This window comes from Mustela putorius, unplaced genomic scaffold (assembly GCF_011764305.1).
Source record: "Mustela putorius furo isolate JIRA1106 unplaced genomic scaffold, ASM1176430v1.1 tig00003942_pilon_pilon_pilon, whole genome shotgun sequence".
Classification (NCBI taxonomy): Eukaryota; Metazoa; Chordata; class Mammalia; order Carnivora; family Mustelidae; genus Mustela; species Mustela putorius.
Genome location: NW_025422087.1, coordinates 13,419,240 through 13,431,832, shown reverse-complemented (window position 1 = coordinate 13,431,832; position 12,593 = coordinate 13,419,240). Strand labels below are relative to the sequence as shown.

The 12,593-nt window shown below is 47.0% G+C and overlaps 1 protein-coding gene across 5 annotated transcripts in view; it reads left to right on the top strand.

The window, feature by feature from the left end:
* The window catches only part of TP53BP2 (tumor protein p53 binding protein 2), a 56,137-nt gene that overhangs the window by 22,331 nt on the left and 21,213 nt on the right, over window positions 1-12,593 (top strand). For 4 of the 5 annotated variants that reach the window (XR_006603589.1, XM_045069729.1, XM_004761874.3 and 1 more), the window contains exons 2-5: window positions 390-537; window positions 6,086-6,199; window positions 9,338-9,420; window positions 12,312-12,413. Coding sequence is in view for 4 of the 5 variants with exons in the window: in XM_045069729.1 (XP_044925664.1) it covers window positions 390-537; window positions 6,086-6,199; window positions 9,338-9,420; window positions 12,312-12,413 (447 nt within the window). In the remaining variant the exon portion in view is untranslated. The remainder of the gene's footprint in view (window positions 1-389; window positions 538-6,085; window positions 6,200-9,337; window positions 9,421-12,311; window positions 12,414-12,593) is intronic. The other variant, XM_045069730.1, reaches the window with a different exon arrangement.

The following is a 12,593-nucleotide window of genomic DNA, read 5'->3' as shown; positions in this document are numbered from 1 at the left end:
TGTCCTGTTTCCCAGATCCACCATCTCAGAGCAGCACACTCTTAGGTCTCCAGCCTCTTTGGCGGAGGAAGGGTGCCCGCAGCTACCCCGAATCTCCCAGTGTTGGTAGGAGGGTCTGTTTCGAGCATGGGTCTGGCACCTATGGGGAACCATGTAATTATTTGGCAGACGAATAACAAATACAGCCTCAGAGCCTGTCTTTGTTGGGTCTTTTGTGTGAACTTGTTTGCCTGAACCCCAAGGATCCTGGAGGCTCTGCGGGCACTGCTCGCTGAGGGGCCGGACTGCTGTGCCGCTCTGCACAGGGGCTAGGGAAGGGGACCCAAGGGGACTGAAAAGTGAAAGGCACAGTATGGACACTGACAGAAGCTGTCTCTCTCTGTTGGCAGATGTTTCTCACCGTGTACCTCAGTGACAGCGAGCAGCACTTCACCGAGGTCCCTGTGACCCCCGAGACGATGTGCAGAGATGTGGTGGATCTGTGCAAAGAGCCCGGCGAGAGCGAGTGCCATCTGGCCGAAGTGTGGTGTGGCTCTGGTATGAGACCCGGATGGTGCTGCTGTGTAGATGTGGCTGTGGGCGGCATGCGTGTTGTCTCTGTGGGGAAGCCGGGGACTTGCACGTGCATCAGGGTGTGACATTCTCTCACTGGCTTCGCTGTGGCATAGGCAGCCTTTCCGCTCTTGTCCTTCTGTGCAGTATGGTGAAGACGCCGCACCCAGTACACAAGGTCAAGGACAGGCAGGTGGCCCAGCAGGGTGGGCTTCTGGGCTGGACACGGGAAATGCTTGAGGAATGGTTCCTCTGTGCTGTGACTCAACTGAATTAGAAACGTAAGGCGTCCTGATTGCTTTGCCCTCTCCCGGTTTTTGTAGGTTTTTAGGGAAAGCTCTTCAGTGTTGAGTTACCATGGTGGCAAAAGGCAGTGGTGAAATCATAGGCATTATTTTAGGCTTTGAAATCAGTCCCTCACTCTATTTCTTTGGAGCTCTCAAATGGAAGAGCCTGGTCTTTTTCTGGCCCCTCAGGAGTTTGTAGACGTGTGAGTAATTTTCCATAATTTCTGCCTTGTTCCTGTACGGCCTGGGTGATGTCCCACTACTTCTTTCTCTCCCAGGGGGCCAAGGGTCCCAGCACCCGTTATACCGGGTTAATTGGGTCCACACCATTCGTAATACCTGCCTGTAGCCAAACTCCCTCCCTCCCAGGCCTCTTTGTCATCTTCAGCCAGCTTTCTTACAGTTGGGTATCCTGGAAGGTCCTGTGCTCACTCCCTGAATTGCTTGCTTCTTTTCCCTTCACAAAGGAACTAGATTAGACTATTCACATAAAGTAACCCAGATGATCCTTTTCAAATGAAAATGAGATAGTCCAACTTTCCACTCCTCTGTGGCTTTCTCTTCTGAGAAAAAAATCTAAATTTCTGACCTTGGGTTGTGAAGTTTGTGTCACTGTCATTGGGCACCATTCTCCTTGGCCTGCAGCTTCCCTTCTGTTCCCGAGGAAACTAATCTCCTTCCCACTTTAGGGCCCTTGGTGCCAGCCTGTCCCATTGCCTGTGTCGCTTTCCAGGTGCTATTGCCTGCAGCTCAGCCGGAGTGTTCTGTCCTCCCAGAGACTCTCCTGGAGCATCCTGCTACCGTGGCCATGAAGCCACCCTGATTTTATCCTCCAGGTTTTGTGTGTTCATTATTTTTTTGCCACTTGACTTCCTGTAGCCCAAACACATGCGTTAGAATGTAGACTTCCTAAGAGGAGAGGCTTGCGTGTGTTGTGCCTCAGTGTTCCTGGCTCAGGGAGAGGGCCTGGCGTCCGACGCTGCTCTGTCAGTGCTTCTTGAATGACTGAATGAATGCACTGCTGGCCGCTTCTGGCTGCCTCCTTGCATTCCACAGATCATCGTGCTGTGCCCTTTACTGAGATGATGGAAAGCCCCTGTCGGGAGTGAGGAAGCAGTGTCCTTCTCTTGGGAAAGGCTCGGTGTCTCCTGGGAACTCCTGATTCCACCTGTTCTTTTTCCTCTCTGTGTCTTGCTCACTTGAGGCCCGTAACCCTTACTATGGGATGATGTTTAGAAAAGTTCCTTTCTTCTCACTCTTTTGGTTAAAAAAAAAAAGAAGAAAGAAAGAAAAAGAAATGACTGCACCTGAATGTGGGTTTTTTGTTTTGTTTTGTTTTTGTTTTTGTTTTGCAAAAGAGGAAATAATGTGGACAGAATGGAAACCTCTCCCCCATGCCGGTCCCCTGCTCTCAGTGTAACTGCTCAACGTAGCAGGGAACTTTTCATACTCTTGTCTCTGCATTTGTAATTGTAGTACTATAGGAGTAATTCTGTGTGTTGTCTCTTTTTCTGTTTTGTTTTTTTTTTCCCTTTCTGTAAGTAGTGTCATACATGTCAATATCCTGCAACTTAGTGTTTCAGACCAGTATGTGTAAATCCATATCATGATTTTTACTTTTTTTAAAAATTTTTTTGAGAGAGAGCGTACTCAGGGAGAGGGAGGGGAGGATGGGGAGAGAGACTCTTAGGCAGATCCCATAGCTCATGTGGAGCCTAATGTAGACTCAATCTCATAACCCTGAGATCATGACCTGAGGTGAAACCAAGAGTTGGACCCTGAACTGACTGAGGCCCCCTACCTCCAGGTACCCCTCTGCCTTTGTTTATATAAATGCTGTGGTGAGATTCCTTTCAGGAGCCTCTTGATCTGGGCAACTGTTTTTCTCTGGAGTACATACCACGAAGTGGAATTGCTTAAAGGTTCACACACTTGAAAATTTAACATGTGGTGCTGGATTGCCTTCCATAGAGGCTGGCCACTCACACCCATACCACTTATTTCTCAAAGAATCTTTCGTCAGCTAAGCTGATAGCTGAGGTTGCCTGTTCTTTTATTTGTTTGTTGGCCATTAGGGTTTCCATATTTATTTATTTATTTATTTACATTTTGAGTTAGTTCCACACCCAGAGTCAGCCTGGAGCTCAAGTCTCATGCTCCTCTGCCTGAGCCCACCCAGCACCCCTGGATTTCCATTTTTAAAATATTGTTTCTCCACAGTCTTTGCTCACGTTTCCCTTGGCACTTGTCTCTTGATTTGTAGGCATTCAAAAACAGAAACTCTTCTGGATCCTAGGCCTGTTTGTGTGATTTAAAAGGATCCTTCCCGCAAGGCTGTAAACCTACTCTCCTCTTACGTAATGCTCTAAGTTTGAAAGAATTTTCCTTCCTCCCCCATTAACTTTTGTGATTTGTGTGAGTTAGGGAGGGAATTCCTTGTTTCCTGAATAGGGAGTGAATTGTCTGAGATGCCTTACCCAACGGTGGTTTCTTTCTCACCGACGTGAAACATCCCCGCAGGCCAGGTTAGATCCCGTGCACAGTCCTGTTTCTGGAAGCCTCATTCCGTTGCTTTTGTCTTGTTTATGAAAGGATCAAGCGGTTCTGATTACTATAGTTTAAGAGTACGTTAAGTGTCTGTAAGGCAAGTGCTTTCATTTCATTGTTGTACTTTTTCAAAAAAAATAAATGAGCCATTCTTCCATTTTTCCTTTTTCAGATAAATTTGAGGATGGCCTTGAAAGGTTCCGTGGAAGGTCGTGTTAGGACTTAGATTGGTTGGAGTGAATTCATGATTCATGTGTAGGCTGTCTGCATGATGCTGTGATTCAGAGCAAGGTCTTGGGTCTCAGGTTCCTGTCTTTTTCACTTAGTGGCTTTGTAACTGAAGCTCCTGGCCAGCCTTGCCTGTGACCCTGCGGCAGGGATGGCTGTGGGTGGAGCAGGTGGTGGGCACGGGGCACAGGCAGGACTGTGAGGTGTGTGTGTGCGTGCGCAGCCTGCTCTGCCTCCTTGGGGCTCCCAGAGCGCGCAGGGTTCCCTTCGGCGTTTCGAGGGAGTATGTGTGCGCTTGCACCAGTGTGCGTGCACGAGCATGCGTGTGTTTGGTCAGGAGGTGGCAGGTTACTCAGAAGCTCTGTTGGGGGGGTATCTGCTGGGGTGTTTCCTTTTGGGGGGTCACTTGGGATTTCTGGGGCTTAGGGGCGAGGAGGGGCACCTCTGTCACTTCCAGGGCTGCAAGCAGAGTGGCACTTTGTTGTGGCTGAGTGGACTGGGCTTGGGGTGCGTCCACAAACCTGGTGGCTGTGACGAAGGGCAGGTGCACAGTGCTTTCTGAGGCTCTTTGAACGTTCCTCTATTAAAACTTAGTGCTGGAGTAGCTCTGCTTTTTTTTTTTTTTTTTTTTAAAGACTTTTCTATTTATTTGAGAGAGTAAGAGAAAGAGTGCTAGAGAGAGAGAGAGAGCACAAGCAGGGAGAGGCAGAGGAAGAAATAGACTCCCCGCTGAGCAAGGAGCCTGACGTGGAACTTGATCCCAGGACCCTGAGAGCATGACCAGACCTGAAGGCAGACACTTAAGTATCTCTGGGTTTTGTTTTGTTTTTAAAGATTTTGTTTATTTATTTGACAGAGATCACAAGTAGGCAGAGGGCAGGCAGAGAGAGAGGAGGAAGCAGGCTCCCTGCTGAGCAGAGAGCCGGATGTGGGGCTTGATCCCAGGACCCCGGGATCATGACCTGAGCTGAAGGCAGAGGCTTTAACCCTCTGAGCCACCCAGGTGCCCCAGTATTTCTGGTTTTAAGCAGTTGGGTCCTCGAACAATAGGTTTGGTTTTTATATCCAGGTCCTTGAGGTTGGAGGATATTTTGAGGGTAGCTTAAGATACATGATTTCTCCTGAAGTTTCCATCTACTAGAGTATTCTGTGTCCTTTTTGTCTCTAGAGAAGTTTTGACAACTGGCAGTCTCACTGGAAGAGGGGCTGGAAAGATACACAGTTGGCCCTTCAACAATGTGGGGGTTCAGAGCACCGACCCTCTCGTGCAGTCAAAAATCTGCATGGGACTTTTGACTCCCCCAAACTGCACTCCTTATGTCTTAGTGTTGCCTGAAAGCTCCGCTGACCACATCAGCAGTCCATGAATACATATTCTGGATGCTAAATATTATATACTATGTGTTCTTCAATCAAGTTTGCTAGAGGGAAGAAAGTACTATTAAGAAGATCGTGGGGCACTTGGGTGGTTCAGTCAGGCAGGCATCTGAGTCTTGGTTTCTGCTCAGGTTGTGAGATCGAGCCCCATCCTGGGCTCTGTGCTCTGTGAAGAGTCTGCTTGAGATTTTCTCCCCTCTCCTTCCGCTCCTCCCCCCACCACACATGCATGTGTGCGTGCGCTCGCTCTTTCTCAAATAAATCTTTAAAAAAAAGAGAAAACCATAAGGAACAGAAAATACATTTCAGGACTGAACTGTATTTATCAAAAACAATTCTCCTATAAGTGGACCTAGGTGGTCATACCCATGTCATTCATGGGTCAACTCTGTTTTCAGTGCTGTAAAATAGCCTTTTGTTTAGAATTGGGTATGTCTGATTTTTTAAACGTAGTTTATAGAATTATAGCTTAAAAATATGCTAACAGTAGAATTGGCCTTTATTTAAAGATCGGATTTAGAGAGTACCTGTGCATGAGCAGGGAGAAGGACTAAACGAAGAGCGAATCCCAAGCTGATGCTCTGCTGAGTGAGCCCTGCGTGGAGCTTGAACTCATGACCCTGACGTCATGACCTGAGCTGAAATCCAAGGTCTCTGACACTCAGCCAGCTGAGCCACCCAGGTGCCCCTACGCTGTTTATGTAGAAAGTTATTTCTAATTTCTTATTTAAATTTGAAGAACCCTAGAACGTTTGGGTTAGAAGGGACCTCAGAGGCCAAAAGTTTACAGAGACTTCTGAACCCTCAGCAAGGGTTCTGAACCCTCGGCGAGCCTATGGCCAGTCAGGAGCACTGAGATCACTCCTGTGCTCATAGCAGCCAGCCCAGACCCATTCCCCCTTCCAGCGCCCACAGCGTCGACACCGACTGTGTGTGTGGAAAATCATTGGTGCTTTATTTCTAAGAGCCTTTTAATGAGAAGAAAGCATCAAGGATGCTCAGTTTTTCCTACAGGCATAATTTGCATGAAGGATGGGTAGTAAACGCTCTTTTCTGTACCTGCAAGTCATGTGACTTCTGTTTGTTTCCTTTAGAACGTCCAGTTGCTGATAATGAGCGGATGTTTGATGTTCTGCAGAGGTTTGGCAGTCAGAGGAATGAAGTTCGTTTCTTCCTCCGTCATGAACGGCCCCCCGGCAGGGACACAGGTAGGTAACATTGTGTGAATCCGAGCAAAGCTGTGGACTTGGACTCCACACGTCGGAGAAACGGGGAGATCAGGAGCCAGGTGACGTGAGGGGTACGGGACAGGAAGGGACATGGAAGCTAGAGAAGAGGCCAGCTTCCGAGACCTTCGGAGACCTGACTGTCGGGGAGGAAAGGGTGTGGTTTCCTTTCATTTGTTTTCTTTGAAGAGGGGAGGAGCGGGTAGAAAAAAGTCCCCAGATCAGGAGGCTAAAGTGCAGGAGAGGGGGTGTGCACCTGAGAAGGTACTCCCTCAGTGGGGACGAGGTCCTGGGCGCAGGAGGGAGCCGGTGTCCGCTGTAGCGGAGGGAGAGGGAGCCGGCGGGGATGGTGGCAGGCATGTGCTTTGTGGGATCAGGTGGAGGGGCTTCTTGTCTGAACGTTTTCTCGGGGTTGGGAAGGTATAGAGGCCAGTGTGAACTGTTGTGGGGAATAGGTGAGCGTCTGCCTGGGGCAAGGGGCAGGCTGCTGGGGCCCAGGTGAGATCACAGACTCCGAGACCAGGGGCATTCCTTCCAGGCATGCTTTAGCAGTCTGGGCGGCTCTAAGAAGATGGTTGGATTGACCCGGGCTTGGGGTTTTGCTGGTCCAGCTCAGAGGGTGGATGGGGAGAGGAGGCCATGGTCAGGACAACTTCAGCTGGTGGGAAGGGATGGAGGAGAGGGCTGCGGGGAGATGCTGGGCAGGGGAAGAGACTGCGGCCTTGGTCTTGGGCTCATGAGCAGGTGTGGTGAGAGGAACTTAGGGTCAAAAAGGAGAATGTCTGAATTTAAGATTCCAAAGGGAGCGAGCTTCTAGGTGATGAGGGCCCCATTTGGGCCATGAAATGAGCGGGAATTAGAGGTCAAGAGGTTAGCTTTGGATGGAAGTCACGTGGGACGGAGGACTCGGGGGTCAGGTGCTCGCACCTGTGGGAACCGAGGGTTCGCAGTGGAGTGTGGAGACAAGGTAAGGAGGGGAAGGTGATGATGGGCGCTGTGCCAGTAGAGGAACAGTGGGCTGAAAGCTGCTGGACCCTGAGGGTGCAGCCATCCCAGGACCCTGGCGGCCTTGTTTCCAGTCAGATCTGTGCAGGATTACTAGGTGTTTCTAAAGATGGGAGAACTTTTAAAATGGAAAGTCGAGGATTTGTGACCTCAGTACATAATGCCTGGGAGCAGTTAAGTAGGTAGCAGATGTTAATTCTCTGTATTACTGCTTTAATAACTATGTCCTTTTGGTGTCTGGTGGTTAGAAATTAGTGACTGGACTGTGGGGGCCGCTGTGGCATGTGGACGCCCGCGCTTTGCAGGTGAGGGGCGCTAGCACTTTGGCCCCCTCTCCGAGGCCATGTGCCATTCTGTGCGTTCACTTCCCATCAGCACACGCATTTCCTTTGTAGTTTTACATGGGCATCGACAGCACATTTTTATTTTGTCCTTTGTTGACATTACCACACACATCCTCGTGGAGGAAGCTGACTTGTACCTGTTGGCTGACTGTTGGCGGATCTTCTGTGTATGTAGTGGCTAAATTATTCAGGAGCCTCAGTGGCGGGCTCTCAGTCTGTAAGGTGAGAAACACCATCCAGTAGTGCAGCTGTGTTCACAGCGTCCCACACACCAGCGCCCCCCAGTGCTCGAGCGGGGACACAGCAGCGTCACTGCCCCACAGGGTGGGAACCTTTCTGCGCATTCCTCTGGACTGTGGCTGGGGGCAGGGCAGCCACAGTCTCCACTCCGTGACCTGGGAGCTGCTCACCTGGGACCTGTGCTGAGCGTGGATGTGAGCTCTTTCTCAAGCTCCCGGGGCCCTGAAAGTGTCCTGTGCTGAACGTGCTCCTGCTGGTTCAGTGCCCTGTCTTTGAGGCAGCAAAGAAAGCAGTAATTCCTAAATGGTAGATTTTTTTTCTTACAGAAATATTGTGACAGATTGTGTTGTCAGAGAATTTGAACAGTATTTTAAAAATAAAGCTAATGCGTTCAAGTTAGGTGTACATGTCATACCTGGCTCTGAGGACAGACCTTTATTGGCATGGGATTCTGTGCTAAGTAGATATAGTAGACGTTTAATTCAGAGGAGATATTTAAATTTTTTTTTATTTTTAAAGATTTTATTTATTTGACAGAGGGAGACCACTAGTAGGCAGAGAGGCATGCAGAGAGAGAGGGAAGCAGGCTCTCCGCTGAGCAGAGAGCCCGAGACGGGACTCAATCCCAGGACCCCTGAGATCATGACCTGAGCTAAAGGCAGAGGCTTAACACACTGAGCCACCCAGGTGCCCCAATTCAGAGGAAATTTTAATCTGAAACTTCTCTTGGGCGATCATGTGTTTGCCAATCTCTGGGAATTACAGGTGTAAGTTTGATTCCACATACTTAAAAAATGTTTTGATGTTAATTTCTAACAATGTATCACTTTAAATTAAGACTATTTTCCTTTTATGATGCAGTGCATGGTACTGCGAGACCTGTATTTTGACTCAAAAAATTCTTTTTAGCCAAAAAACCCCACCAATATATAGTGTTCCAGTTAGTACTTTTCTAAGCTAAGAAAAACGGACATTTTTCACTGAAATAAATGGAGACACACTTCACGGTACTCACGGATTACCATAAAATGCCCTCAGTAAACCAACTATTCAGAACCCCTGGAAGGTTACTTTTTTCCGAGTAAGTTCCAAGCATGTTTAATGGGCACAAGGATGGATTGATTTAACTTGCCCTTGTTCCTTCCAGTGGGAGCTCTTGGTTTCGCCGCTGAGTAGCTGGGGTACTAGGAGGAGCAGTGAGGAGCAGGTGAGGCGCATGACCCGCCGTCAGAAGTATGTTACTGTTGTTGGTTTTCTGTCTTCTGCTGCCAGGATGGTGCAGCTCTCCCGGGAGCAGTCAGCACACGGTACTGTCTGCTGCTGAGTGTGCACCTTTCCAAGTAAGGTTTTCCAAAACAGGCAGAACTATGAGACCTTCACTCTGTTGTTATGAGAAAATATTTTGTTTACCGTCTACTTTCTACTTGATATTTAGGAGCAAGAATCACAGAGCTCAGAAATGAGCCAGTCCTTAATAGCATCTGCCAGCTCTTGTGGTGGGTAACGCATCAGTTTTGAATTTTCTCCTTAGTGAGTGGACCACGGACTCAGGATCCAAGTTTAAAGAGAAATGGTGTGAAAGTCCCTGCTGAACATCGAAGGAAGGAGAACGGGGTAAGTGATGGTTTATGTGCTTGCTGGCTGCTCTTGTAACTGTTCGCTCTCGCTCATTGCTACTTCATAGCCACTTTGTCACTCACCACTTAGGAAGGACGGTTTTTGCTACTTTGTTGCTCAGCGGGTTATGAAGGATGGCTGCTTTTTAGTTTTTTAGTTGTTTTTTTTTTTTTTTTTAAGATTTATTTCTTTATTTGAGAGAGGGGGGAGGAGAGAGAGCATACACAGTAGGGGTGGGAGCAGAGGGAGAGGGAGGAGCGCTCTCCACTGAGCGGCACTCGATCCCAGGACCCTGAGATCATGAACTGAGCCAAAGGCAGGTGCTTCACTGACTCAGCCAACCCATACCCCTGAGGTGCCCCAACAAGGCCTGCTTTTTAAAGGGTTGTTTCAAATGTATTTCATAGAAAGGATTAATTTTAATGCTCTCTGCATGGCTGACTTTTGAGAGCAGTTAGATGCTGGATATACTGCAAATTCAGAAGGGAGGATTTTTTTGTGGGTATGATTTTGTTTTTTGCTGTAATTGCTTTAGTAAAATGACAAAGTACATGTTAATGCCCTCGCTGTTGCATGTGAATTTTAGCAAGTATCTTTGGGGGCACCTTACGGATGTTTTCTTTTCAGGGCTCAGAATTTTTAATACTGTAAGGAATTAGCTATATCATCTTTCTCCAATGTAGGGTAAATTTATGGGAGAATGCAGGCCATTTGTTCCCGCCTTGCTTTTCCCCAAATTCTCGTTTCTCTTGTGAGATCATATAGTTCTCTTACAGAGATGAAAAGCTCATATAAGGATGACCAAAAACTGTTTTAGCCATTAACAGGGTTCGAATGCATCTCGACACAGGGTATCTTTCCCCCTCAATGGGTTTTATGGAAGTATCATAAATGGCTCACAGTTTGAGTACACAAAGTGGTAAGTTTTCACATGCCTGTACCCGTGTGAAACTGTCCCCCTCAGCCCGGTAGTGACACTATCTTTCATCCCCAGAATTTCCTCTTGTCCTTTTGCAACCCTTCCCTTCTTGCCTCTCTCCCCATCCTCCAGGACCCCCTGGTGGGTCCACTTTCTGTCACTACAAGTTAGTTTTATTTTCTGGACTTGTACATAAATGGAGTCATGCTGTCTCAAGTCTTTTTGTCTGAATTTGCTCAGCATCATTATTTTGATCCATCTCATCAGTAGTTGGTTCCTTTTTATTGCTGAGAGGTCTTGCCTTGTCCGGATGTGGCTTGTTCATCCATTTCTCTCTTGATGGATTTGGGGTTGTTTCCAGCTTTGGGTTACTCTGTATTAAGTGGTAATGAATATTTGGGTGGAAGTCTTCGTATGGGTCTATTCTTTTATTTGTCTTGAGTACATACTAGGAGTGGGAGGACAGAGTCATGTGGCAGGTGTGTGTTCACTTTTTAAGAAGCTGCAAGACCATTTTCCAAAGTGATTGTTTTAGTTTATAGTCTCATCAGAGTTCCAGTTTTTCCACATCCTTGCCAACATTTGGTGTGGTCAGTCCTTTCAGTTTTGGCTAGTAGGCTTTAGTGTGTATTTCTCTAATACCTGATGACATTGGTGTCTTTCCGTGCACTGATTTGTCATTTGTATATCTTTTTTGGTGTGAAGTATTTGTTCGGGTCTTTTGTTCATATTTTTCTTTGTTGGTTTGTTTGCTTTCTTAGTATTGGGTTTGAGAATTCTTCCTTACTCTGGATCCAGGTCCTTTATTAGGTAATATGATTTGCAAATATTTTCCCCAATCTGTGTCTTGTTCTAAATTTTGGTTAAATATAATTGCTCAACTTAAAAGTTTTGTGCTGTTACTCTACATTACATTTTATGATCCATTTTGGGTGGACATTTGTATGTTGTGTGAGAATTTAAGTTTTGTCCATGGATAGGTGGATACTCAGTTGACTGAGCCATGTTTGTTGAAAGGACTGTTTGTTACTCCAGTGCCTTTGCACTTCTGTCAAAAGTCAGTTTGCCTGGCATATGTGCAGATCTGTGTTTGTGTTCTCTGCTTCTCTGTTTTGCCATCAGCACTACCATGTTGGCCCCCAAAGCGAGCTATGTCGTGCGGTCAGGTAGTATGAGAAACCTGGTGGGACTGTGCCCCTCAGTATACCGTCATTCAGTATACCGGGGTTATGGGTTTCCAGGGCACGGGTCTTGGGCATCTGTTAAATTGATTCCTTGGTACTCTGTGGTTTGTATGCTACTATAAATGGTATTTAAAATTTTTTTTATATTTCTGGTTGTTAATATAAGAAATACAATGGATTTTTTGCATAGCAATAATTTATCCTGCAATCTTGCTAAACAGCCTCCTAGTTCAGGTAGCTCCTCTGTGGATTCCACACCATTTTCCTCATGGGCGACTGGATACAGCTGGATACAGCTCATGTTGTCTTCTCACTCTGCTGCACACACTGGCTAGAATGCCTAGGACCATGTTCTATAGAGTAGACGTCTCATTTGTTCCTGATAACTCCTGAATTTTCTGATGCTAGTGCAGTATTTGTAAAGGTCGTTTTAGGTTAGCTGCCAGGGCCCCAATAGCATGTTTAGTGTGATCCAACATTGTTTTTCTAATATAAATTCAGTCCAGAACAAGGTAATTCTAAATTGTTCCATTTCTGTCACAGACTACTGAGACTGTTTAATTTTCATTTATAACTTAAAAGAGTGTTGGTTTGTATATTAGTGGGTCTTCCATCGAAACAAGTCACTGTGGGAATATTAATATAAAAATTAGTGATCCCTTTCATGTCATGGAAGAAAATGGCAAACTGTGTCCGGTGGGGCTCAGGGGAAGCTTCCACAGGCCTCCAAGGGAAGAGTCTCCGTGCTGGTCTTGCAGCTGGCTTCTTTGTGTTCTCATGTGTAGGTTAACAGCCCCAGGATGGATCTGACTCTTGCTGAGCTTCAGGAAATGGCGTCTCGCCAGCAGCAGCAGATCGAGGCCCAGCAACAAATGCTGGCTACAAAGGTAAAGGTCCTGTAAAGACTGGACAGGCCCCTCTGTGGATGCTGTTATGCCAGTGACCCCAAGATACAAGTTGATCCTGTCAGCCCATAGGTTACCTGCTTTGTGGCACTGTCTTCTCTGTACCACAGCATTTTGTGGAAATTCTTAGATCATCCAAGTTGCTTAAGATCTCCAGAACCC